General features: G+C 54.6%; 10 protein-coding genes across 10 annotated transcripts; 6 read left to right on the forward strand and 4 right to left on the reverse strand.

The window, feature by feature from the left end:
* The first annotated feature begins 801 nt into the window (after positions 1-801).
* On the forward strand, positions 802-1,681 carry C7974DRAFT_8175 (uncharacterized protein). Its single transcript, XM_046147325.1, has 2 exons — positions 802-1,540; positions 1,592-1,681. Exons 1-2 carry the CDS (start codon positions 946-948, stop codon positions 1,624-1,626), a joined length of 630 nt encoding a protein of 209 aa, XP_046002612.1. The 5' UTR covers positions 802-945; the 3' UTR covers positions 1,627-1,681.
* On the reverse strand, positions 1,644-2,377 carry C7974DRAFT_8216 (uncharacterized protein). Its single transcript, XM_046147331.1, has 2 exons — positions 2,229-2,377; positions 1,644-2,101 (listed from the first exon to the last, which is right to left on the reverse strand). Exon 2 carries the CDS (start codon positions 2,093-2,095, stop codon positions 1,736-1,738), a length of 360 nt encoding a protein of 119 aa, XP_046002613.1. The 5' UTR covers positions 2,096-2,101; positions 2,229-2,377; the 3' UTR covers positions 1,644-1,735.
* A 659-nt stretch (positions 2,378-3,036) lies between these two features.
* Positions 3,037-4,414, forward strand: C7974DRAFT_8248 (uncharacterized protein). The gene is made up of 3 exons (XM_046147336.1): positions 3,037-3,202; positions 3,255-3,838; positions 3,892-4,414. The coding sequence occupies exons 1-3, from the start codon at positions 3,116-3,118 to the stop codon at positions 4,193-4,195; spliced, it is 975 nt and encodes a 324-aa protein (XP_046002614.1). The 5' UTR covers positions 3,037-3,115; the 3' UTR covers positions 4,196-4,414.
* A 113-nt stretch (positions 4,415-4,527) lies between these two features.
* On the forward strand, positions 4,528-6,671 carry C7974DRAFT_8251 (pyridine nucleotide-disulfide oxidoreductase-domain-containing protein). Its single transcript, XM_046147337.1, has 3 exons — positions 4,528-4,880; positions 4,930-6,376; positions 6,426-6,671. Exons 1-3 carry the CDS (start codon positions 4,664-4,666, stop codon positions 6,466-6,468), a joined length of 1,707 nt encoding a protein of 568 aa, XP_046002615.1. The 5' UTR covers positions 4,528-4,663; the 3' UTR covers positions 6,469-6,671.
* Positions 6,672-9,211: 2,540 nt separating this feature from the next.
* Positions 9,212-11,541, forward strand: C7974DRAFT_407577 (uncharacterized protein; the record flags this gene model as incomplete). The annotated part of the gene is made up of 3 exons (XM_046143249.1): positions 9,212-9,533; positions 9,582-11,105; positions 11,156-11,541. The coding sequence occupies 3 exons, from the start codon at positions 9,212-9,214 to the stop codon at positions 11,539-11,541; spliced, it is 2,232 nt and encodes a 743-aa protein (XP_046002616.1).
* A 1,277-nt stretch (positions 11,542-12,818) lies between these two features.
* On the forward strand, positions 12,819-13,700 carry C7974DRAFT_291040 (uncharacterized protein; the record flags this gene model as incomplete). Its single annotated transcript, XM_046137649.1, has 2 exons — positions 12,819-13,498; positions 13,547-13,700. Coding segments are annotated over 2 exons (834 nt in total), but the record flags the coding sequence as incomplete, so codon positions are not given.
* Positions 13,701-14,263: 563 nt separating this feature from the next.
* Positions 14,264-16,011, reverse strand: C7974DRAFT_8341 (uncharacterized protein). The gene has a single exon (XM_046147346.1). It carries the CDS (start codon positions 15,705-15,707, stop codon positions 14,478-14,480), a length of 1,230 nt encoding a protein of 409 aa, XP_046002618.1. The 5' UTR covers positions 15,708-16,011; the 3' UTR covers positions 14,264-14,477.
* On the reverse strand, positions 16,011-17,577 carry C7974DRAFT_8370 (uncharacterized protein). The gene is made up of 3 exons (XM_046147351.1): positions 17,552-17,577; positions 17,021-17,499; positions 16,011-16,954 (listed from the first exon to the last, which is right to left on the reverse strand). The coding sequence occupies exons 2-3, from the start codon at positions 17,383-17,385 to the stop codon at positions 16,315-16,317; spliced, it is 1,005 nt and encodes a 334-aa protein (XP_046002619.1). The 5' UTR covers positions 17,386-17,499; positions 17,552-17,577; the 3' UTR covers positions 16,011-16,314.
* Positions 17,578-17,717: 140 nt separating this feature from the next.
* C7974DRAFT_429862 (Mo25-like-domain-containing protein) lies at positions 17,718-20,547 on the reverse strand (the record flags this gene model as incomplete). The annotated part of the gene is made up of 6 exons (XM_046144666.1): positions 17,718-17,915; positions 17,964-18,191; positions 18,283-18,801; positions 18,944-19,106; positions 19,793-19,914; positions 19,963-20,547. The coding sequence occupies 6 exons, from the start codon at positions 20,545-20,547 to the stop codon at positions 17,718-17,720; spliced, it is 1,815 nt and encodes a 604-aa protein (XP_046002620.1).
* Positions 20,548-21,643: 1,096 nt separating this feature from the next.
* On the forward strand, positions 21,644-24,960 carry C7974DRAFT_382419 (Muniscin C-terminal mu homology domain-containing protein). Its single transcript, XM_046140673.1, has 7 exons — positions 21,644-21,911; positions 21,960-22,052; positions 22,105-22,190; positions 22,240-22,877; positions 22,925-23,429; positions 23,481-23,601; positions 23,651-24,960. Exons 1-7 carry the CDS (start codon positions 21,876-21,878, stop codon positions 24,833-24,835), a joined length of 2,664 nt encoding a protein of 887 aa, XP_046002621.1. The 5' UTR covers positions 21,644-21,875; the 3' UTR covers positions 24,836-24,960.

A 24,960-nucleotide genomic window follows, 5' to 3' on the forward strand; every position in this document is an offset into this window, starting at 1 on the left:
CAAATGACATTCGAGGCGGGATTTGTCAGTTGCGCCACAACGAAGCACGACAGTCAGCCTCAGTCACCATCGTAAAGCGCCATAAGCGTCGTGAGAGCCGCATCCTCCGCTGACCACGCCACTGCACCGTTGCAGTGCACGCTATATTGATCAGCCATATGCGTGGATGTCACCCTCACCGTACTGTAATGTGCACGAGCCAAGGGACCGATATTTGCGAGCGGAACCACTCATGTTGCTATGGGTATACACCCAGTGAGCGCGAGGAACACCATTGCTATTTTTGGAAAGGACGATCTGGGGAAGAGCTAAGCTTGCGGTTGCGGCGTGCACAGCGGGGCTCCAACCTCACTTTGAACTCCGCGCTCTTTTGCTCCGTACGTCGGTGGCGCTCACATTTGCTACTCGATACGGGTCTGTGCCATCAGCATAGAACGTAGACACAATCCAGTATCACGATAGCCTGTTTGCTGGTGCTAACCACCCCGAAGACCTCCACGCTGGTCTATCAGTGACTATCGAAACCTCGTAAAAACATACAGATGATGCGCATCGCTTAAGGCTAATGACACCCGAGCCGAGTATCCTGGTGCCACACACATCATTAGCCAATGGCGATCCGGCACCCATGGCACTTGAACACGAGGCGATCAGCATCGTGTATGTGATTTAGCTGCGTGTGGAACGACACAATGCAACGCTCCGCAGAACCGCTCCATACGAACATGCCGCTAGTGCAAGGTACTCAAGGCTGGTCGAGTTTACTCAATTGATGATGCAGCGGCCCAATATAGTGGAGTGGGGTAACGGCGTGAAGAAGTGCAGATGCAGTGCACTACTGTGATACCCCTCTCGAAGGTATAAAGAGGCCGCCTTGCACTGTAGTCCCATTGTACCAGCTTCCATCTATTCATTCCATCTGATTCAATCGCTACATTCTCCACAATGAAGTACACACTCGCTTTCGCAGGTCTTGTCGCTGGTGCTCTCGCCGGAGAGTGCTATGCTCCTCCTCCCAAGGTGACCTCCACAGGCTACGCGACTCCTCCTAGCCCAACCCCTACTCCTGAGCCCGGTCCAGGCTACTTCGGCGTCATCTCAGCCCGCAGTGCTTCACCTATCCACCTCCAGCCCTTGACGGCTCGTGGTGGAAAGTTCTACCTCGGGGGCGGTCCTCCCTCCAGCTACTGCCCCGAGGTTGTCGGTGACGCCTGCCCTCCTGGCAACAGCACTGTCTTCGCTGGCGGCGACAAGACACTCTCTCTCGGTGTTGTTGTTCCGGGTGGCCAGCAGGTCTACGTCGCTGCCGACGGCGCACTGAGCTACACGCAAGCTCACTCGGCCGCTATCCCTGCTGGCGCAATTGTCGATCAGTTCAGCAAAGATGCTCCCTCAAACGGAAACAGCTTCGGCTACCTTAACTTCGAGACTGGTTTCGTTGCTTGCCCTGTTGGTGCAGCCGACCAGGGCTACCAGGTCTATGGCCAAACCCAGGACTTCGAGGCCAGCTCTGAATGCCTTGGCTTCAGTGCTCTTACCTGTAAGTTATGAGCCCATTTTCTCGTGTATGCAGTTGCTGATACCCTTGTAGCCTCGGTGGACGAGCCTGGTGCGTGGCAGTACTAGATGTCCTGGAGCCTCCAGGCTACGAACTTTCGTGATCGAGATTTAATGAATAATGTAATCGGTGGAACGAGATAATGGGTCTGTGCTCTAGACGTACACACTGCAACATTTACTGAGCCGCGCTGCTTAATAGCAAGGTTCTCATACGTTCAACCTCTTCAGCTGGTGTGATGTCTGGTCCTATCTGAACTGAGACGGTCTTGTCTCGACTCTTCATTCCTTTCGCGATCTCAACATCAGACTTCGGTACCTTCAGTGTCTTTGCGAGGATGGTCCTGACTGCTGCATTTGCTTCTCCTTCTCTTGCCTGTGCCGCAACGCAGATATCAATGATGTCGTCTGCAACGGCGGTAATTCCTTCTCTATTCGCACTGGCTCCTGGTTTGACGTGGCAAAGGAGCTGAATGGAACCGGTTGCAAAGCGGCCTTTAGCTGCTTTGCCAGCTACGAATCGGATTGCCGGCGTCATCAGCTCCTATTATTGTGTCAGGAGGCCACGAGCTGCAAAACAATATCGTCTCAGAATAACCGGATGGGCCTTAGATATGTGTAGTAATCTTCTCAATTCGCTTGGGTTGGAGGACGTTTTCGGGCGGCCTAACTCAATCTCTGAATACTTGCGTCAGCTGACAGGTCCTAGATGCCTATCTGTCCGGTCACATAAACATCCATTGATGTATCTCCCGGTTGCTGCCCGTGTGACGGGAGGCTTACCTCCGGCTCCACCTCGTGATCTCGTGGTTTCGTGTTGGGTAAGGTAGACGCGGCTGAATGAGGGTAATGCCGAGACAAAGCGATTGGTGCAGCCGAGCAGCGATAACGATCTGGCCGCAGTTGGCCGCATGTCGGCCAATCACGCAAATGGCGCTCCAGACAGAGGAAGGAGCAGCCTAATGTTGAATGTTGCGGGGAACAACAACATTCCTGTGCAACTCCACGCTGTTGCTGCGATATCTTGTGTTGTGCTTGCATCTGATGCACCTGAAGCAGTGCCATCAACGATGAAACCGCTTTCCATCAAGCAGCTGCCCTTTCCGACATCGCGCCGGACCTGGAATGCCTAGTGGGGGTTCCTAGATAAAAGCGCGCCCTCTGTTCTCCTAAGTGATAAAACAAGCGGTTCGTTGACCTTAAAAGCAGTTGCACTCGAGATGAGAAAAATCGGTGAAGTCAATAACGTAAGAAGCGCGGCAAGAGCGAATATGATAAATACCGCCAGCTGGCCTCCTTCCGACAGCATTCCCAAATCTCTGTGTTCATTTTCGTTGTCTGTTCACATCACCTGTACATCAATCCGCTTTCAGCTTGTACCTCTACACTGTGATCCATAACACTTTGGCACACCAAAATTTTCCTCAGTCGTCCTGTAAGCCACTCAACTCGACCCTATTGGCAGCCTCAGCTTTTGGCACGCTTCCCTCCGTGCCCCAGCTCGCCTTTGTTGAACGACTAGCACGTGACCCGACTGCTAACACTGGTAAAGCACACAATGTCCGCCTCACCAAGCATTCAACCGAAGTTCCTCCCCAGCCGTCAGGATGTTGGCGTAGTTGCAGTCGGTTTCAGCGGTGGCCAGGCAAGTCTCCTGAACGAGTGTGTGGCAATCTAACAACTAACATGTTGTGTAGCCAAAAGCTGGTGTCGATGCTGCACCCATGGCACTTATTGAAGCTGGCCTGATTACCGAATTGGAAGGAGACTTGGACCTCAAAGTGACTTTCGATGGACAAGTACACAACTACGCCGAGATGTTGCCAGCCGACGACCCTGACTACCGCGGCATGAAGCGACCGAAGTTTGTCAGCGCTGTCACAAAAGAAGTCAGCGACCAAGTTTACAACTACGCAAAAGATGGCAAGCTCGTTCTGACGCTCGGTGGTGACCACTCTATTGCCATGGGCACTGTTTCTGGAACAGCAAAGGCTGTGCGCGAGAGGCTGGGGCGAGAGATTGCAGTCATCTGGGTCGACGCCCACGCTGACATCAACACTCCTGAGACATCTGACAGCGGCAACATCCACGGCATGCCCGTTGCCTTCCTCACAGGTCTCGCCAAGGAGGACCGTGAAGACTGCTTTGGGTGGTTGAAGCCAGAGCACATGCTCAGTACCAAAAAGCTCGTCTACATCGGTCTCCGTGACATCGATCGTGGCGAGAAGAAGATTCTGAGAGAGCACGGCATCAAGGCATTCTCGATGCACGACGTTGACAGGTGAGTCACGGCTGCAAAACTGTTCATTGCATGCAGATTCTAACAATTTACAGGCACGGTATCGGCAAGGTCATGGATATGGCGTTGGCCTGGATTGGCAGCGATACTCCCATTCACTTGTCCTTCGACATCGATGCACTCGACCCAATGTGGGCACCCAGCACCGGCACCGCTGTTCGAGGTGGCCTGACGCTGCGTGAAGGAGACTTCATTGCGGAATGTGTGGCAGAGACCGGTTCTCTGATCGCGCTCGATCTCGTCGAGGTCAACCCCAGCCTGGATGAGGTAGGCGCAAGCGACACGATTCGTGCGGGTAACTCTATCATTCGCTGTGCCCTTGGAGATACCCTTTTGTAAGATGCGAGAGCGTTAATTTGCGTGATTGTAGTCGACTCTAGTCCTACAAAGCTATTTCTAGATGTAAACCACAAGGTTGGGTGGCAGTTCGTAGATGATTTTGACGCAATGTAGACTGTACAATTTCCACCTTTTGTCAGTACATACCAAGGCGATTCGCTGCTATCGTTGTTCTCAAAGTACAGTCGTACATTTGCACAACCTCAAATATTACTACACAATCTTTGTGCATTATAGTGCGTGTTGGAGCAAGAGCCTTACCAGTGCCGAGGCGCCAACAGCGCCGGATGCTGTCCGACAACGCCGACATGCGTCATTGTTACTTCCGCTCGCACCCGACCAGGGTCAGAAAAAGTTACCCATAAGCAGACGCAGCTCAAATAAACATTGATCCTCAATTGAAGCATCGTAACTTGATCCAAATTTGTCACCGCAATTCCATTGCCTTCTTCGCTCTGACCGGCTAGCATGCCTTCAACAGCTCAGCTATCGCGCATACATCAACTGCCATCGAACATTCGGCAAATCATCGTCAAGAATGCGAGTTGCACAAGACTTCCGCTGATTGCGAAACGACAGCTGTTGCAAGCAATAACGCGTCCGCAGCTTGGTGCCTTGACCACCACATATACTTCACAGCAGCAGCGATGTATAACCATAAACCAGCTAGATTCTGGACGAGACAGTATGTAACTTTGCGCAGACTTCCATACTCATCTGATAGAGCGCCGTAGATCGAGAGCGTGTCGTCATTCTTGGGAGCGGATGGGCCGGCTTCACCGTTGCAAGACAGCTTGATGCGAAGAAATACCAAACTGTGGTAGTATCACCAAGATCCTACTTTGCATTCACCCCACTTCTCGCCTCGACAGCTGTCGGAACACTGGAGTTTCGAACTGCGCTTGAACCAGTCAGGAGCCGGCGCACCAAGGTCGATTTCGTCCAGGGATGGGCAGACGATGTCGACTTCAAGAATAAGACCCTTACAGTTGAGCAGGCAGTGGACGATCCGACCCAGGGTTTAGCATTGACCAAAGATCGCCATGAAGGTGAGAGTCAAGAGGAGAGGGCGCTGGAGAAACAATCAGATGTGGAGAAAGGCAAGACGTTTGACCTCACATACGACAAGCTCGTCGTTACGGTTGGCTGCTACAGTCAGACTTTTGGCACTCCGGGTGTCAAAGAGCACGCCTTCTTCCTCAAAGACGTGGGCGATGCGCGTAAGATTCGAAACCGATTGCTTGCGTGTTTCGAGGCTGCAGCACTACCAACCACCCCGGAGGAGATGAAGAAACAGTTGTTGAGCTTCGCAGTTGTCGGAGGTGGTCCCACTGGAATTGAGTTCAGTGCCGAACTGCACGATCTTGTCAACGAGGATTTGGCCAGAATCTACCCGGAATTGATCAAATACCACAAGATCACCGTCTACGATGTGGCAGAGAAGGTCTTGCCCATGTTCGATGAGAAGCTGGCCAACTACGCGATGGACAAGTTCAAGCGCGAGGGCATTGACATCAAGACCAAGCATCATGTCGAAGAGCTGAGCCGAGGCTCTCCGTTTGAGCGAAGTAACCTTGACGAGGACGAATATAACTTGTTCACGCTTAAGATCAAGGAGGAAGGGGAGCTTGGTGTAGGCATGTGCGTGTGGAGCACTGGCTTGATGCAGAATCCTTTTGTGCATCAGGCTCTCAGCAACGTTCGTGCAGTACCAGACAATCTGCGACTCGTCGAATCAGCAGGGGATCCCAGTTTCGCCAAAGACGTAGCATGGAAGGTCAAGAAGGACGAGAGGTCTGGATCGATCATTACCGACGACCGTCTGCGTTTGAAGGTTGTACCCCAAGGCAAGAACGACAAGCATGTCGCAGCTGTCGTCGACGATGTCTATGTTCTCGGGGACTGCGGCATCATCGAAGGGACAACGTATCCTGCTACAGCGCAGGTCGCTTCGCAGAAAGGTATCTGGTTAGCCAAGCGACTCAATAAACAGGATCTGGACAAAGCTGGCTTCAAGTTCCGTGATCTAGGAACTCTCGCATACATAGGCAACTGGGACGCTTTGTTCCAAGGTGGCAAGTGGGGGAGACTACAAGGCTATATTGCTTGGGCGATCTGGCGTGGTGCATACCTGACAAGGACAGTCAGCTGGAGAAACAAGATCCTGGTACCGGTCTACTGGTAAGTGATCCAACGACGAAGATACAGAAACATCTACTAACAACAGCAGGGCTGTCAATTGGGTGTTTGGTCGTGATATCAGCCGGTTCTGATTAATGTGAAGCTAGGTGGAGAGTATCGTGTATCTGGTAGACTGTACAGTAATGTTAGAAGGCGAGGTTGGCCTCTTGTGAGAATATCATCCTAGAATTCGGAATGTACACCATCGTGAACTAAGCTGACCTCTTTCGCTCACATGGTTGTCTCTTTCGTGGTGTGGAGCTGACCTCCTTCCTCCAAACGAACAGGCATTGGTGTTCACACACCAATAACTGGCCTCTGCCATTACTTTCTGCTTCATCTCCGCGACTTTGCAGGTGCTTCTGCTCGACAAGCGAGATCAACCTGCTAGATGGGGCAAGTTCTGTCAAGGCGTGGATGACAGAGGTAGGGTACAGCGTGTTAACTTTCGCTAGGAAGGCGCTGGCTCATCCTTCAGGCGCATCGCGAGTTTTGCAATGAAGATCGAAACTTCCCGATTAGGCAGCTTTACTCAACTGTTGATCGCGGATGTAGGGGAGTGTCTGCCAGTCTCCGCCAGAAGCAGCCTCGCTCGGCCGCTTACGGTTCGTGCTGCAAGCGACTGCATCCTTCGACCACAGACTGAGTCGCGGGCAATTTCCCTTCATCACCAAAGTCGTCTGAGGGGCCTGAGCCGACACATGTTAGGAACGCTGCTACATGCTCCGAGGCAAGCGTGCTCTCACAGCTTGAGCCTCATCCATAAAAAGCCGTTGACGACATCTGCAATGAGCCAGACGTCCTCCAATACCCACAAGACCCGCAGGAAGTCGGTGATTCGGTAACGGATCCCTCCTTTTGTGTAAAGGTGGGCCGTGGAGAGATGAAATCAATCAAATGACTCCAGGGTTAGATTAGAGCGCAGTGGCGATTGTACGAGATTGATAGTGGTTTGGGTACTTCGCTGACTTCAGGAGTCAGCGTCGCTCACGTGTGCTGAAGTAAATCAGGTGAATATCGATTCTGCTAGGCTGTACAAGGAGGCGGTAAGGGACAGTGCTTGGCTATGTAATAGGAGAGTTTTTCTGCCTGTTCAGCCGCACCAGAGACGTCTGAATGGCAGCAACAGTAGAACTATACTAATTCTTCTTTGTGTTGCATGCTGAGACCTATATTGTTGGATAGCGCTCGCTAAGTTCTTTGTTTCAGTGCCACACAGCCTTCTTTTCACCTATGTACTGTAAGCGTACCAAAGTAAGCCTAGCATACCCGATGTCACCAAATCAGACAGCTAGAGAAACTCTGCCTAGGTACTCCTTTGTGGAACAGCAACCGTTTGGTGCTCGGTCGGAGGTGGGGTTCGGTCGATTGTGGGTCATGAATCGGAAGCCATTGCCAGTGCACGTGAACGAAGCTATCCACAGTTCGTGAAGCCTTTCACAGATGATGACTAAAGCTTGTGGTTGCGACAGCTGCATACACGAAGCGTCGCAGAATAACCGTCGCAGCCGGCTCTCAAGGCGAAGGCTAGAAGCACTCAACAGATGCAGCACAACGTACGACGGACGGGTTATCTCCAGAATTAGCAGCCGTCACCTGCTGCTACTGACTGGCACTCCGAGATACCAAGCTTCCATCCTGCGGTGCAACTATCGATGCAGCACAGCAGCGGTGTCTCTCAGCCAACCAAAGTGCGCGAACCACGACATTGTGGAATGTTCGTTGCTTGTGACATATCACAGGCTGTATTTCGAGCCTTGCATCGCATCACACGTCACCACAGATAAAGCTTCGCTCAGTCCGTTGACGAAAATGTCTTGTTAGGTGGCCAGGATCTATTTTCGTTTCGCACAGCCACAAGATGCGACCAAAGAAGCATCGACAAGCGGAGATGTACCTCACCGGGTTCAGCGTGACCCAGGGGCTGCATTGGGCTTCCTTTAACGAGTACCAAATACCATCTTGCGGGGAGTAAACAGACAGCGGTCGGGGGACCTCTTGCTGGCTCAAAGAAGCAACGTACGGTGTCGAGAATGCGGAGTTGCAGCTGAACAAGCGCTCCGCTTGTCAGAGTACAGCTCTTTGTGGATACGAGATGGGCGACTTGGCGGACGTGCTCGCCGTCGCTAACTGAGCCACCACGGTCTCGAGCGGACGGGACGCCTCTGATAGGCTTCCCTCCTGTCGCACTCTTCAGCTTGTGGGCATCCAGTGGTTCATCGTGGCCGAGCACGCGAGCGCAGCGCGTGTCATGTTGCAGCCCTTCGAGTTATAACGACCCTGTGTCTTCAGCCCGCGCAGTCGCGCAAACTCACAATCGCAACCCTCCCATCGCAAATCTCAGCGGTTCTCGAACTCTGCCGCTCTTCGATCATCCTTCGATAAAGCACGATTGTGCCATTGTTGATCCTAGCGGGACGCGCGGTCCAGTTACCCCTGCCCAACCGCACGGCCAAGGTTTCAGCAACGGCCCTAAACCTGCCATTTCTCCCCAACCCGTCTCCAGCGGTCTCCAGCTTCTCACACACTTATTGCTCGGCGCTTTTCTTCGTCGTTGTCTCTCGTTTCACGTTCGATTTTCTCCGCACCGTCCGGTCTCTTACTGGGGTTTCCTACTTTCTGTTGCATCATTACTATCGCCTCTCCACCAGCTTCTTCAGGCACGAGAGAGGTTGAACCTACGGCCGAACCCCGTTTAATCAGCTTTCGTATTTCCTAGCAAACGACTTTTTCATATACACCACTCATCGCCGCATACGCATATTTGACCGACTGCGATCCTTTCGCCCCTGGACTATTCTCACGACGACCGCCTGCGGGCGTAAGCTGGCAAACATGAAGCTCCACTGCTCATACACGAGCATGCTCGCGCCGTTCCTACTGTTGGCTTCGGCGCCACTGGGCGCTCTCGCCAACGACGTTCTGCAAACCAATGGTTACAGTTCCTGTCTGAATGGCGACTCAGACATCAAAGTGAACAAGCTCGACATCTCGTTTGACCGAACGACGAAGAAGATCAAGTTCGATGTATCGGGTACCAACGGCAAGGAGCAGAAGGTCATGGCGACCCTGAAGGTGAACGCGTATGGAAGAGAAGTGTACAGCAACACGTTTGATCCCTGTGAAGGAGACATGAAGGTGGATCAACTGTGTCCCGGTGGGTTGCCTAACACCTAGAATTTGCGCCTTTGCTAACTTCAGGCAGTACCTGCTGGCACCTTCGGTGCATCCGGAGAACAGAGCATCCCAGAGAAATACATCGAGCAGATTCCAGCTATCGCATTCAACATCCCTGACATCGACAGCCAGGCAACGATGCAGCTCACTGCTAAGGATGGCGGCGCGGAACTCGCATGTATCACTTCACAAGTCAGTAACGGCAAGTCGCTGTCGACACAAGGCGTGTCTTACATCGCAGCCGGCATTGCCGGTGCTGCTCTGGCTGTCGGAGGTCTTTCCGCGCTTGCCGGTGCTGGCCAAGCTGGTGTCGCCCACTCGAGTCCCACCTTTGGCGATGTCGTTTTTTGGTTCCAGGGCATGGCCGCGAACGGTATGATGAGCGCTGATATTCCTGGTGTATACCGAAGCTGGTCGAAGAACTTCGGTTTCAGCACAGGTCTGGTCTACTGGGACAGCATGCAAACATCCATCGACAACTTTCGGGAGAAGACAGGAGGCAATCTCACCACCAACAGCGTCAAGTTTCTATCAAACGTCACGCTCGTGCACGTCGATCAGAACATGACCTTGACAAAGCGCAGCTTTGACGGAATCAGCGACGTTGTCCTATGGACCCGTGACGGACTTGAGACCACCGTCAACGGCACCACCGAAGGCAGCGAGGACAACAAGATTATGCATGCGGTCAAGGGCATCCAAGGCTACGTCGAGGAGTACAAGATCCCCAACGGCAACACTTTCATGACTGTTCTTCTCTGGTTTGCGATTGTCATCGCCGCCATCACTGTCGGTATCCTGCTTCTGAAGGTCATCCTTGAGACCTGGGCTCTTTTTGGAACTTTCCCCAAGCGTCTGACCAGTTTCCGTAAGCGTTACTGGTGGACTCTTGCCAAGACTATTACCAACTTGATCATGCTTCTCTATGGAATTTGGGTCCTTTACTGTGTCTACCAGTTCAAGAATGGAGACTCATGGGGTCCGAAGGTACTTGCTGGTGTCACACTGGCTGCCTTTACTGCTGTCCTGGCCTTCTTCACCTGGAGGATCTGGAGCATTGCAAACAAATTCAAGAAGATGGAAGGCAGCAACTCTGCCCTTTACGACGACAAGGAAGTCTGGCGCAAATATTCCATCTTCTACGAGAACTATAAGACGAGCTACTGGTGGATCTTCATCCCCGCCATCATCTATGCTTTCGCTCGCGGTTGCGTTATTGCTGGTGCCGATGGTCACGGTCTCGCCCAAGCTGCCGGTCAGCTCATCGTGGAAGCTCTTCTGCTTACCGTCCTTCTGTGGGCGCGACCATACTCGCTCAAATCCGGTAACTGGATCAACATCACCATCCAGGTCGTCCGTGTGCTCTCCGTTGTGTGCATCTTGGTCTTCGTCGAGGAGCTTGGCATGACGCAAACCACAAAGACCGTCACTGGTCTGGTTCTCGTCGTTGTGCAGGCTATTCTGACTGGTGTCCTGGCTATCTTGATTGCAGTCAACGCGATCATCATTTGCTTCAAGGAGAACCCCCACCGTAAGAAGAGGAAGGAGGCTGGTAAGTCATCCACATTAGCTTTGTACGTGCTCATTCTAACATCCATACAGAGAAGGCTCGTGACCTCGACAACCTCACCCCTCTTGACGCTCGTAACTCACTCCTCATGGATCCTCAAGAGTACAAGCGCAGCTCTCTGCCCTCACCATTCGGGCCTCGTGCTGCTGGCTACGACGTGGTACCTCTCGCAGACCAGAACACCGCTTACAACAGCGGCCGAAGATTCGAAGAAGACCGTGGCCATCTCCTTGCCGATGCTTCGACATTCGGCAGGACACCGAGTCACGCACCAAGCTACAGCGACGACCACAACCGCTCTGCAAGCCCGCAGCCGCGATTGCCAGACCTGGAATTTGGACAACAAACTGGCTACACCCAGCCAAACAACGCACCGTGGCAGCCCCAAAAGGGGAACCAAAGCGGATACGCGTACTAGAGGAGGAATGATACCCAAAAAGTTGTAAATCCGGGGTTGCATATTTCCTTTGTTTGCAAGATGGAGTGGCATCGAGGAATCGATATTTGATATCTAGAGCGGCGAAATACCAACACACATAGTGTTCTGTCGGCAGGCCCTGGACAAAGCGCATTGCCAGGTGACTTGACCCATGACATGAACATTCCACAGCATATTTGTAATTAACGATGCGGCCTGGGGCGCGCAGTGTAGTTGAGCGTATTTTCTGTATGTAAGAAGAAGTAGAGGTAGCAATAGCATTATACCCAAATACGTTGTCACGTTATCACGTGCACACCTGAGGTGGCTGCAAGTATTCGAGACTGTCTGTAAGCACTTGAGAGGGTTTGTCATAGTTGCAGCCAGTACCAGCTCAGAATGATTTGCTAGCCAAGCTTACACAAAGAACGCAACTGTTGGGAGCTAGCCTAGGCACCCCTGAATCTGCCCAGGCCTCACTGAGAAGGACTTGCACCGTTCGAGTGTGCTGCACGAGCACTGAACTTACTCGCCGAGAAACGCAAGACCTTCTGGAGCTGCTGTCGATAACGCATACGGCTACTGGGCAATCAATACTGTGCTTATCTGCAGCAACCTGCAGATGGATTCTCATTATCGCAGACCTAGAGCGGCCGCTGCAGTGCAGTAGCGTTGCCAACCTGCAGAACAACCCGACGCAAAAAATTGACAGCTCTCACTCCCTTGGGTCGACAATCACCGTACTGCTTATTTCCACATGGTGAGGCTGAAAGCGCGGCATGGCGCTTTTGGCAGCGGAGCTGTACCGGATCTGGATGGCACTCTGCAGGAACGAGACGCCGGCGAGCGCGGGAGATCCGCGGCGATCTAGAGGTTCCTATTTCGGGTCTCCCTAAGAAACACTATCGTCCGTCTACAGATATCGATTACTCTAATTGTCTCGCTACCCACTGCAGACAGGCTTCGCTTCGCGCTTGGCCGAGGGTTCTGCAGAGTAGCGCGCAATGGCGTACCTGAGCACCCTGGTACGTTTTGGATGATAAGGTTGTGCGTCTTCCCACAGTCTCAGTTCTTGCTCTTTCGAACCTTCCTGTTTCCTCGCCTGCCTGAAGTTGACCCTGAGTGCGAAGTGCTTGTTGCTCCTGCTGTGTCGACTGCTCAGCGTCCTCTCGTTACCTTGCTCGCGTTCATTTGCATAATAACCAGCACAATTATCGTTAATCGCAACACCCTGGTTACACAATACCGCGATCATGCACTCGACCACCCTCTCTGCCCTTGCCGGCCTCGCGATTCTCGCACCCCTCGCGACTGCTCAGTCTTCTTCACCGAAACGAGGCCTTGTCTATGTCCCGTCTCAAAACCAAAAGTTCGCCAGCGACGACAACATCTGGACTACCGGCGACCTGACATGGTACTACAACTACAAGCCCGAGCCGTCTGACGCCTACAAGAACAACAAGAATCTTCAATTCGTGCCCATGCTCTGGGGTGCCTCGGACAGTGACACTGGCACACCTTTCTACGACTCAGTCAAGAGGCAAATCGACGGCGGCGCAAACATCAGCTACGTTCTTGCTTTTAACGAGCCCGACGGCCCTCACTCAACTGGTGGATCGTCCCTCCCCGTTGACCTGGCCGCCGCACGCTGGAAGGCCGAGATCGAACCGCTCAAGAAACTCGGCGTCAAGCTCGGTGCTCCCGCCGTCACTGGTGCCGCCAGCGGTTGGGCGTGGCTGCAGAACTGGTTCACTGCGTGCGATGGCGGGTGCACACCCGACTTCATCCCCGTGCATTGGTACGGCAACTTCGAGGGCATGGCCAGCCACATCGGCCAAGTCATGGCTACATACCCCAACATGACTGTCTGGGTCACCGAGTACGGGTTCCCTAACCAGGACCTCAAGGCGACGCAGGAGTTTTACAACATGAGCAAGAACGCCATGGACGGATGGGAGTAAGTACTCTTCTTAACGACCGCAGCGGCACAGGCTAATCTGAACAGCAACCTCACGCACTACTCGTACTTCGGCGCGTTCCGCAGCGATGTCTCCAACGTTGGTCCCAACTCGGCTATGCTCAGCCAGGACGGAAAGCTCACCGACATCGGCTCGTGGTACATGGGCGGCGTCGCTACAAACGTTGTCCCCAAGAGCGCGGGCGGCCGCATCCAGGCCATCGGGCTGCCGGTTGCGACTGTCCTCGCTTTCTTCTGGGCGTGTGTGCTTTAGAGTCCTGTTGGGGTCTGGGTATCGCAGGACGCACGAACGACTTTCTTTCTCTGGCTACGGCTTGGGGTTATTTCTGGACACTATGGGATAGGTCGCCTGCTTCGACGCTCACTGCAGCACACCTCCTCCCCCCAGGTGCTCCTTGCAGACCTGTGGTTTCCAGACTCCAGTCCGACACTCTGCAAATCCATCTTTTCCAGCTTCTGACCGGCTTCGCACTCGCCTCACTTGGGTACTGTATTATAGAAGGTCTTGCTATGGCACGCGGTGTAGAATGTCGGTGGAGTGGTTGGGACTGCGGCGTGGCCAGCGAGGGTTGTTACGAATAGAAATAGAGCTGGGTAACGCAAAGCATACGATGGCGTTTGAGCATATTTGGATTTGTAGATGGTCTTGAATGCTTTAATATCAAACCACTATTTACATAAATACGGGTGCAAATGATCAAATGACGGGTACACAAGAAAGAAGAGTGCATGTTCCCAGATACTGTGCGGAGCATATTACATTATTGCATGTGTATATCTATCAGTCCAGCTAATGTACATCTATCAACCATCCTATGCACCAGTAACGGATGCTCTCACTCCTACGCTCGTCTGTCTCAACTACCTTGACCCTGATCACTGGCACATTACTAATACAACAACGCTTCTCCAGACTGCAAGTGCCGTGACTGATCACCCATCACCCAACAACCGCCCCTTACCCCCTTACTCCCGCCGTCGCACTAGCAAGCATATCAAGCGACGCAAACATGACGCCCCTCGGGGCCCTATCGAGTGCCAAATCGAGCGCCAGGAGCGCCGGGGCGATACCCAAGGTCTCAGGAGTGGTATCTTGCATTTCGATATCTACGCTTGCAGCTGTCCAAGCGGGCGTGGTTGGGGTTGGAGAGCCGCACGCGTGAAGAGCGTGCGGGGTGTGCACGTGTGCGTGGCTCTTGCGGCGGCGGGCGCGGGCGGCGAGGGTGTGGATTGGGAGGGATGTTTGTGGGGAGTGCCGTGTGGGGTTTGAAGACGGGGAGTCTGGGGTGAGCGTCGGTAGATCCAGCGTCGGCGCTGGTGTCGGTGGATTTAGGGTCTGGGTCGCCAGCGTCGGGGTGTTCAGTGTCGACGTCGGTGTATTCAGCATCGAATTCCCCAGCGACGAGGTCTCGAGCGGCAACACGTCGCTGCAGAATGTCGTCTGCGTTGGCGGCGGTGAGACGACACCCACGCTCGTTCCCCACCGGCAGTTGCTGGGGTAGTCGCATGTCTGCCAGCAGTTCTTCTTGCGCGCCGCTGGTCCTGCGATGCCGGCGCTGCGAGTGAGACCCGCACCCGCGCTGGTGTTGATGCCACTGTTGATACTGGTGCTGCCGCTGACACTTGCCCTCCTACGCCATCGCCCCCAACCCTTCCATCCCGCATAGTCAAACGCACTCCCACACGCCCTGCTCCTTTTCCGTACCATCTTGCTCCTTGCGCCCTCGCCGCGCCGCTTGCGCACCATTGTCTCCCCGGCGCAGAACATGTGGCCGTCTTCGAGACAGCGCCGCGTTGCGCCGAGAGGGTATGCGAGGCGGCAGGAGTGGCATGTCCATTGCCAGTACAGCGGTGAAGCGGGGGTAGGTTGCGTGGGGCGTGATGCGGTGGAAGGAGTATGTGTGTGCGAGAGGTCTTTCGGGAGGGGGCAGGGGGTGAGCGGGCTGCGGGGGGAGAAGGGCGAGGGAGGTGTTGAGAGACGAGAGGGTTTGAAGGGAGATGAGATGATGGAGAGAGACGGTGGCATAGTGGTGGGCAGTGTGTGAAAAGGCGTCGAGATGGTTGAAGTTGTTTGAGGGTTTGTTGTGCAGAGATGGGTTCTGCGGCCCTTGTCCGAGTTGAAAGAGTGTGCGGAAGAATTGTTCCAGGGCATCGAAGATAAATCAGTCGGCATAGAGATGAAGTACATTCTCGCAGCGCTCCCTCGCACGTGCTCGCGCGAGGCCCTTTGTCCGTGACCTGGTGCATTGGGGACAAAGACGGAAGGAGTACGGGTGTTGTTCGCGCTTTACGAAAATAGTCAAACCCCTTCTCAAGAGATCGACTTTGTTCGGTTCGTGGCGTTGTCACACGTGAGTTCCAAGTGAGCGCCACAGAAGGTCTTTGTACATGCAGCTCGCCGTCTTAGTCGCGTCGTCGTTGGGTGGAGCACATCGACGTCTAGAGCGATGGTGACTGTGTTAAATGACCGATTGATTTAATATCTCGTGGGCGTGCTATGGTTATTTTGGCATCGTTTGGATGTCTGCTTGGATCGCTCTGGCATCACTTGTGTCCAGCGCAGCCAAATCACATCTGATACTCATAACCGCGGTCCAGAACATGCGTTTTGCTCACTTGCTATACCACGCCCTGTCTTTGACCTGCATGTTCATCCACTCCCCGCGCTTGAGGAGCCTTCCATCATTGACTTTTGTCTCACTGTCCACACATCAGTATTCTGCTTACCTCATCATCATTTATATCGCATACAACACAAGAACAACAACAAGCATGCAAAATGCACATAACAAACTCTACCTCTTGACATTTCCCTTCGCGGCGGCTTCTTCCCGCTCCCGCATCGCTGCTCGCGCACTCCGGCTCCCGCCCAATTTGGGTCCTTTGGGCTGGTCTTTCGAAGGTGGCATGGCGGGTTTGCGCGCCTGCCGTTCTTCAATTGACTCGAAGTAGTCAGAGCGAAACTGTTCGAGCATGTCGTCTTCGGTGCCGGCGAAGCGCGGCTGCGCGGTTGCAGACTCGAAATACTCAATCTTTGATTCGCGCAGCACAGCGTCAACCAGGGCATCGCGGCGCAGTGCATCGCTAGTTCGTCGCTTGCGACTGCGTAGTGGTTTTCCGTCACGGCCGAGGCGCTGTTTGGGGGCTGGAGGCGGACCCTCCAGGCGCGCCCAGTCCTTGTGTGTGCGTGTCGAGTCAGAGCTGAGGACGACTTCTTCCAGCTTGCCCTGGCCCGCGGCAAGTCTGCTGCTGCGATCGGTATTGTCATCAACGGCTGGGGTAGCTGGGACGCCTTCGGCCTGCACAGGAGACCCGGTGGAAGTATGCTTGAGATCGGGCGCGATGGCGGCGACAGTTGATAGTAAGTGTGCGGGTATGGGCCAGCCGTATTTGCGATAGTTCTGTTCAGCCATGCGGGCTTCTACGTACGTGTTCCTGGGAGATTAGCCTCTGTTTTCACCGCGTCGAGGTAATCGTGCCAGGCAGACATGGCCCACTCACATCTGTGCATCACTGCTGTCGACCACCTGTCCAGTCTGCGCGATAAAGCGACTCGTGTACTGGTCTGCGCGCGGCGCGTCCACCTGCACAAGCTCGGTCTGCGATGTCTCTGGCTTGCGTGCGCCATCATTTGGACGATCGCGGGGGCGTTTTCGATTGCGATTGCGCAGAATCTCTTTCAGATTGGGTACTGACTCCGTCTCGTCTTGTGCATCCTCCGGCGCATCGGCCGGTGGTGCAGCATTGTGAGTTTGTTCGCCGGGTTGTGTCGCAGCGTCGTTGGTGCGTGCTCGCTTCGTATGTGTCGTCTTTCGGCGCTTGAAGCTAAAACTAGGAGTTGTGCTGTCGTCTGCTGCCGATGTCATGGTCGAGGTGGGCGCATGGAGTGGGCGTGGACGGCGGTTGGTGAAGGTCCGAGGTACGTGCACAGACTTGACGTGTCGTCACTGCTCCTCAATAATGAAGAAAGCCGTTTCTCTCTATACCACATGTTATTCGAACGTCTCACAATAAACCAAGGGTTCACACCGCTTTTGCGCATCTAGAAATGAGTCCATGCATCCTGTATTGCGATAACATATCAATAAATGCGGCGTCACGCCAACGCCAACTGTTGTGCTCAGGCCTGAATCCAAGACCGTCCTAACTCCGTTCCATGCTCACCAGCAATAACAAAGAAAATATTCCAAAAGCACGCTTATGCTGCCCCAGGCGGTGGGATCGGCTGACCTGGGAGCTGCTCGATCTGCCGTATCAAGAAGCTCTTTTCGTCTATGAATTGCTCGTCTTCTGTGCGATCGTCCAGAAAGTTGGGCAGGAAACGCAGCAGCTTCTCGCGGTTACTGATCAATATTCGCTGTACTGCCATGGACTTGTTGGGATTCGCAACAAACACCTGCGCTGTCAGCACTGCTCTCGTGGTTCACGCCGATGTTAGACCTACCTTAAACACATGAAACCCTTCGTAGTTGATCATCCGCCTGTCGTCCCGCAACAGCTTCATGACAATCTTGAGATGCTCGCCGGAATCCACGTACTGCGTCATCACGCTGTAGTTCGCTCGATCGAGTAGGATCTCGCCCAGTAATTTGATAGATTGTCGCTTGGTTACGTAGCTCTCCGACGAGATCAGCATGCTGTTGTACTTGGAGAAGAACATTTCAAAGTTTGTCTGTAAAAATGTGGCCACAAGCGGCTTGTGCTTCGTGAGGATTTCCTGCTCTCGTTAGTTCTGAATACTCAAAGTTGGGGGGCGTAGCTACTCGGAAGGTGTTGAATGCATCCGCACTAAGCTCAAATGCACCCTTGTCTATCCAGTCGAAGAACCTCCAAAATATGCCGTTGCCGGACGCGGCTATGTCCGGGTTGACGTTGGCGAGGTCCAATTGTTTCCCATCCTCGCCCTCATCGTACAGCAGCAACGCAGCAATTGCATCGTATTTAAGAGCCTCGCGCAGAACTCCTCCACATGGCATGGCACTTTCACGCCTGTCGTAGCCCCTGCACAATGCTATTATGATGTCTGGGCGGAATTGTACGATGTGGTGCAGCACTTGAGGGTCGGTCTGACCAGCAGGCTTGTAGCGAAAGGCAGACGAGAAGATGACCTGTGCATCTTTGCGAGATTCGAATGGGAGTTTGTGTATGTTCATTGCTAGTACGTAGAGTAGGTCTTCACTCAAGATAGTCGAGAGCAGCTGGAACACGAGTTCAGGATTGACTTCGGTGTCTGTGCTGTTGTCAGCATTCGTCGTTGACTCTGCGAGCGAGCATACGCAGTGCTCGGCGACAGTCGTGTTAGAACAGGAGTATTACCAGGCGTGCCTTGGAGCCTCAGTTTCATCTGCTGGAGGTCCCGGGCAAGCTCCTCTTCCAGCTGGCATCGTCAGCAACGTTGGGCCGCAAGTGTGCGTGGATGCATACCTTGGGATTCGGCTTGTCTTCCTGGCTGAGGCGGACAGTGAGGTCCTTGGTCGATCGCGTGAGTTCGGCATTGCTCTTCTGCTTGTTCCGGAATAAGAATGCCATGGTGAGCGTAGGTCCCGTTCGGAGGGGTAACAGGCCAGAACGCGGTGAGGGGGGAGGGCTGTGGGCGCCGGACAGCTGCTATCTGGATGGCAAGAACATGCAGGCGGTTCTGATTTTGTTGTACCCGCGAAGGGATGTTTGGCGGCTGCTGACAGGGGTGTTGTGGCTTTGTTGTCGCGCTCTATGACGGAGCCAGAGCCCAGTGCAGCCCTACGGGAAGGTGAAACCCTGCATCAACTAGCGCTGACATCCTTGCCCATCACCCGCTGCCACATGGGACCTCTTGTACGCGGCGAGAGTGGCCGTTACGCATGGCCGACACCATTACAGTCAATCATGGTTCGAGGGAAGTCTAATTGTGAACGCATCTACTGGGTTATCGCGTATACGAGGTCCTGTGCTGACTGACAAATCTGCTATGCGCTGCGTGTCATCTGTCAAAGCGGGCGCTGGCCAGTGGACAGGGGACCACATCGCACACGACCTCGTCGCACGACATTGTCGCAGTCATCTCCACAAGTAAGGTACATGTCAGTTTATGCTTAATTTTTGTCTATTTGCTTTGTTGCCAAGGGTAATCTGTGTCTAATATGCGCGTAAATCTTGTCTAAATTATTAAAGTCTCATCCTCAATTAGTCGTGAAAATATGGATGCTCGAGAACCTGGTCGGGTGAGTTGAGGTCCTTTAGGAGTGTATAGACAGGCTTACCTTCAAGGCTGTCATGCGTGCACCGCTCTCATACCGGACGAGTTCTGAGACGAGGTCCTGCCCCTCTTCAGAGACTCGCGGTAGCAGTTTACCCCAATGCTCTTCAGGATATTCGTGGAACTGCACCTTACCCCAATCGGGGAATTTTTCTGCCTCCTGTATCTTGTTAGCTGGCACAATCGCTTCTGTGAAGGCTGTACATACCGGCCATCGAGTCAATGTTGGCGTGCCCAGCTTCTTGAAGATGCTCTGCAGTAATGCCAGATCACTTCCCAGTTCGCCAGAATCAAACAAAGTCGCGTGGCTGGGGTCTAGTATCTCGGCGACGGTACAGCCTGCTGCCCACAGATCGAGAGCGCAGTTGTAAGCCTTGTTGCCGAAGAGCAGTTCAGGGGGTCTGTAGCATGTTGTGCCTACGTCGGTGATCTTTGCGTCTGCTGCCTCGGAGTTTGCTGTGTCTGGCGCCCAGGCAATGCCAAAGTCTGCGAGGTAGGCCGGTCCGTCGATACTTTTTAGTAGTATGTTCGAAGGCTTGATGTCGCGGTGGATGATCCCGTGTTCGTGAATGAAGGCAAGAGCAGAGAAGATATCCTTCAGCCAGATCTTTATCTGGGGCTTTGCAAATTTGCCTTCCCGGAGCACGACGCCGAGATCGAATGGCATGAACGGGAAAACAAGAACAAATCTACTGCCATCCTCTCGGAACGTGTCTATTAGGGGGATTACATTGGGACACGCTGCTTTCCTGAGGATCTCGGCTTCGCGTCTCGAGTCGTGCGGCGGCTCCATTAACGATGGCGAGGTGATCTTGAGTGCAACAAGATTGGCTCTCGACGGTGCGCCTTCCGGGAAGTAGCCGTCATCGTTCAAAGCAGGAGCCTTGTAGATGGCAGAGAACAGACCCTCCCGGTAGTACAGAGCATTCTGATACATGCCCACTGTGATTGCGCCGGGAGTGGGAACGTACTTCGTGTCCTTTGCATGTGTGAGTGATCACTGTACCGAACGTTGGGCAGTGTGTAGACATACTTCTGGGGTAGGAAACTGGAGGAACCGTGGAGGGTAACTTGCAACTTTCTCGTCGACTGAACTTTCGTACTCGTCCTAAAGGATTGTCACTAACCAGCCACCGAATAACGGTGCAGTTCTCGTACGATAGAGCGGGCTTTGTCGTATATCCTAGTCTCGGCTACGATGGCTTCCCTGTGCGCATCACTTGCGGGAAGCAGTGGATTTGAGGCATGGCAGGCGTCGATTCTGCGGAATATTAGCTTGATGCAGGCCAGCATTGCAAACAAGTGAACAGAGAAGCACACTGAATCCTCGAAAGAGTTTATATCGTGTTTGCAAGCAAAACAAGATCCACCCTCTGACCAAGCTGCGGTACCCATACATGTCAGGCAGCATTGTCCGTGGAGCATGGCCCGAGCAGGCCGAGATAGCAGATAATGAGGCTGGCAGACGTCGTCACTTGGACAACAGCGGTGCTTTCTGAATCGCTGGATCGCGATTACGATATCGGATGGAAGCATTTTCTGACGAGGTGCTCCCTGTACCAGGCATGTACCAGGGTGCAGGGGTCGGTGCGTGGGTGTGGTGGTACTTGCATTTTGGTAACAGCGCGCATGCGGTCCGCGAAGCCAAAGCTCGCTCGCCAGTCCGGAGAAGCCATTTGGGCTGGAGGTAGAGTGAAGATGTTTGTTTGTTTGCAGGTCCACAAAGGAGCGGTCAGTCAGGTGAAGAAGGCTGCTTGCCGAAGCATCTAACGGCGGCCCAAAGCAGCAGGGTCCACCGGCTTGGACTGACAGGTCCAGCGCATCTGTGCCATTTTCCTGGTGGCGGCCCTATCCACGTCGGCAGCTGTCACTCGCTGGGTTTGACCCCGCCAGTGTCTCTGGATCCTCACTGGGGTCTAACACGTTTATTATTTGTTTCCACGCACTACGTCAATGCCGCGGGCTAGCCGCATCGCGTTACGGCGCCGCCCCAACCTCATTACGTACCGTCGAGGGAGCTCTCACGACACCTTCCCCGAGTGTGCCAGAGCGATTCCCGCGGCGCATCCATTGAAGACCTGCTAGCCCGCCCGTGACTGTGCGCCCACCCCCGCAGTCGCCATGGAGCTCCAGCGCAAAGAGTACCCGGCGCTTCTGGTGAGCAGCCGCGACTCCCGCCGCCCGTTCCGTACTGACGCCGTGTAGCAAGCGCTCTCGCCTGCGCAGGCCGTCGACGTCCTCAATGGGCGCATGAGGCACGTGAGCCAACTGAATACGCAGATTGCCGACTGGCTGCAGGTGCGTGGCCGCGCCAGACTCGCATCAGGCCACCGAGCTCACCAATGCGCAGGAGCGGCGTCGCGTCGAAGAACAGTATGTCCAGGGCCTGCGGAAGCTGGCGAACCGCCACCCGCCGGACGAGGCATCGGAACTGGGGTATGCGCACGACTGCATGTGTGCCGCGCGCATTGACTGACGCCGCCAGCATTTTCTCCGTGCCCTGGCAGAAGATCGTGAGCGCAACCGGCGCCGTCGCCGCCTCCCACGAGCACCTCGCGCGCAAGATTGAGTCCGACGTCGAGCGGCCCCTGCGCGAATTCTGCGCCAACGACCGCGATGTGCAGGCCATGGGCAACATGTCGGGCAACCTGACCGCCATGGCCAAGGAGCTCGACGCTGCGCGCAAGAAGTCAGAGAAGCAGCGCGCCAAGGGCGCAAAGGCAAGACCCTCTGAGGTCGGCGAGGCCGCACAGGAGGAGCAGAACGCCGAGCTGCAGTGGGACTCGCAGGCGCCATTCGTGTACGAGAAGCTGCAGGCCGTCGACGAGAGCCGCCTCAACCACCTGCGGGACGCCCTGACGCAGTTTGAGACACACGAGATCGACCAGATCGAGCGGAGCAGGGTCACGGCGGAAGACACGCTCAACGTGCTCCTGACAATTGAGACAGCCGACGAGATCCAGACCTGGTCCCTGAGACTACGGAGCGGAGACATTCCACAGTCAACCCGCAAGATGAGCAACCCTCCTGTGCCTGCCTCTCCGGCGAGAAATCTGGCCCCGCCTCCAGTGCCTTCAGCAGCTAACCCTGCAGACGACGCTCGAAGCCAGAAGAGCGGTTCCAGTATGGATTCGTCCCAACTTACAGGTTTATTTGCTGACTAAGAACAGAGGACGAGAAGCACAGCTCGAACCCGTTGAAGCGCTTTGGTACGGTGCTTGGCCGTCGGAGACAAAGCGCTCACCCATACGGCCGCGCAGTTTCGCCTGAACACAAGTCGTCCTCGAACTTAGGCTCAGCCTTTGGATTTGGAAAGAACAAAAACAAGGACAAAGATTTGCCTCCACCTTCCTCGTCAGCAGATCGACCTCGCTCGCCGCTGAGGCGCTTATCATCGAGACGGGAGTCCGAACGAGCGCCAACGCCAGACCACCCACCGCCTTCAAGAGACGTAGATGAGCCGAACGGATTCGGCACTGCAACCCCCAAGGAAAACGAGACGGCAGCAGCTCCAGTGAATGGAACCACGCAAGACTCGATACCCGAATTGGAGGAGCCTCTCGCCGTTCCACAAATAGCGGAACCTAAGCCGGAGCCGGAGAAGGACGCTGAGGGGTTTTCTGTACCGCCATCAGCACTTGACGCAATCACAGAAGCCGAGCGCGAGGCTGGCTTGTAAGCAAATCCGTGCATCTGTACTGTAACTACGAGCTAACCACCACGTAGCAGCCAGGGCGAGGGCAGCTCCACGCCCCAATTCAAACTTGACATCAGAAATGCACCGATCCAAGAAGAGGGAGAGGACAATGACGCTGCCATGGCCAGTGTCGTCAACACCCTGCGTGCGGTAAGCAACATCCAAGTTCTGGAGATACTTCGGTCTAATGAAATTGCAGCAAGCGGCACAGCCTAAGCGCAACAGCACCCTTCGAGGACGCCGCGATGTTCGGAACACAATATTCGTGCCTAACCCTGCGGTGCTAGACTTGCAGAGCATAGGAGAGTCATCTCCGCCACCCGCACTTCCTACCACCGGCTCGGCTCCGTCGAGTGCTTCGTTGCCAACCGCCAGCTCGCCTACTGTATTCCCTCCGATCATCCCCCCACCACAGCCCGCTTCGCCAGTGTCCAAGCTTCCCCACAGAGCCTTGCTCTCTGACGAACATGCCGCACCGGCATCAGACACCCAGTCGATTCGATCGGGCCGATCATTGAGCAGCTCCGCTAGCTCCACTGTCAAGCACCCGGACCTGCACGAGCCCGGGCTAAATGCTTCACTCGTAGAAACCGTTAGTGCATGGTTCGAGCAAGGCAACGTCACCAAGGCCATGGTCATTGGGCAAGTGGCGCTCGCCTTCAACCCCACCGACATAACGGCCGGGCCATTCGGCACCGAACGCATCCGTCTGGAGAACTTCCCTGTTCTTGAGAAAGTCGCACCAAACCCTGCGTTCATTGAACAAGCCCAGGACAACCCCGGCGCCTACACCGTCGACCTGGCCAAGATCACAAAGACCTCTGTCGCCTTCCACTACCAACTCCACATTGAGAATACCAGCGCCGCCGCTCTAGCCCCTATCATCCTTACCCCCCTGTGGAAAGCAGAACAGTCGCAGATTTCTGCGATCCTCAACTACTCGCTCAATCCGCTCTTCGACCTCCACGGCGCCTCCAGCGTCACAATCCGCAACCTCGTGCTCATCGTGCGCCTCGAGCCAGGCTCGCGCGCGTCCGCGTGCCAGTCCAAACCCGCAGGCACCTTCTCACGCGACAAGGCCCTCATCTACTGGCGGCTCGGCGACGTCACGCTGGCGCGCGACGCGCCGGCCCAGAGTATCCGCGCCCGCTTCATCACCGACGCGGACGCGAAGCCGGGGAATACAGAGGCCCGCTGGGAGATCTCGGGTGCTGAGTCGTTGGCTCTGGGCTCCGGGCTGGGGGTTAGTGTTGCGGGGACAGAGGAGAAGGAGGATGATCCGTTTGCAGATGAGGAGAATCGAGAGAGTGAGGCGCCAGTCGTGGCGTGGAAGGGGGTGCCGAGCGTGAAGCGGATTGTGAGCGGGACGTATATGGGTGTGTGAGAGCGGGGAGGGAGGGAAGGGGGCTGTTGCTGTGGAGGATGTCGTTTTTAATCTACACGATCACGTGTCTCTTGGACTTCTTGTACATAGTCATAATCTTGGTTTCGTTTGTGCTTATAAAGTTG

Source organism: Boeremia exigua (genome assembly GCF_020726555.1).
Source record: "Boeremia exigua strain MPI-SDFR-AT-0100 chromosome Unknown C7974scaffold_1, whole genome shotgun sequence".
NCBI classification, from domain to species: domain Eukaryota; kingdom Fungi; phylum Ascomycota; class Dothideomycetes; order Pleosporales; family Didymellaceae; genus Boeremia; species Boeremia exigua.

Bases quoted from the DNA above. Each gene is read 5' to 3' on its own strand.
- C7974DRAFT_8175 (XM_046147325.1), top strand. From the start codon at position 946: ATGAAGTACACACTCGCTTTCGCAGGTCTTGTCGCTGGTGCTCTCGCC. The intron at 1,541-1,591 runs GTAAGTTATGAG...ATACCCTTGTAG, and splicing joins TGGCTTCAGTGCTCTTACCT to CCTCGGTGGACGAGCCTGGT.
- C7974DRAFT_8370 (XM_046147351.1), bottom strand. From the start codon at position 17,385: ATGACATCGGCAGCAGACGACAGCACAACTCCTAGTTTTAGCTTCAAG. The intron at 16,955-17,020 runs GTGAGTGGGCCA...CTAATCTCCCAG, and splicing joins GACAGCAGTGATGCACAGAT to GAACACGTACGTAGAAGCCC.
- C7974DRAFT_8216 (XM_046147331.1), bottom strand. From the start codon at position 2,095: ATGACGCCGGCAATCCGATTCGTAGCTGGCAAAGCAGCTAAAGGCCGC.
- C7974DRAFT_8341 (XM_046147346.1), bottom strand. From the start codon at position 15,707: ATGTACTTCATCTCTATGCCGACTGATTTATCTTCGATGCCCTGGAAC.
- C7974DRAFT_8251 (XM_046147337.1), top strand. From the start codon at position 4,664: ATGCCTTCAACAGCTCAGCTATCGCGCATACATCAACTGCCATCGAAC. The intron at 4,881-4,929 runs GTATGTAACTTT...AGAGCGCCGTAG, and splicing joins GCTAGATTCTGGACGAGACA to ATCGAGAGCGTGTCGTCATT. The intron at 6,377-6,425 runs GTAAGTGATCCA...TAACAACAGCAG, and splicing joins ATCCTGGTACCGGTCTACTG to GGCTGTCAATTGGGTGTTTG.
- C7974DRAFT_382419 (XM_046140673.1), top strand. From the start codon at position 21,876: ATGGAGCTCCAGCGCAAAGAGTACCCGGCGCTTCTG. The intron at 21,912-21,959 runs GTGAGCAGCCGC...GACGCCGTGTAG, and splicing joins AAGAGTACCCGGCGCTTCTG to CAAGCGCTCTCGCCTGCGCA. The intron at 23,430-23,480 runs GTAAGCAAATCC...ACCACCACGTAG, and splicing joins GCCGAGCGCGAGGCTGGCTT to CAGCCAGGGCGAGGGCAGCT.
- C7974DRAFT_8248 (XM_046147336.1), top strand. From the start codon at position 3,116: ATGTCCGCCTCACCAAGCATTCAACCGAAGTTCCTCCCCAGCCGTCAG. The intron at 3,203-3,254 runs GCAAGTCTCCTG...CATGTTGTGTAG, and splicing joins TCGGTTTCAGCGGTGGCCAG to CCAAAAGCTGGTGTCGATGC. The intron at 3,839-3,891 runs GTGAGTCACGGC...AACAATTTACAG, and splicing joins TCGATGCACGACGTTGACAG to GCACGGTATCGGCAAGGTCA.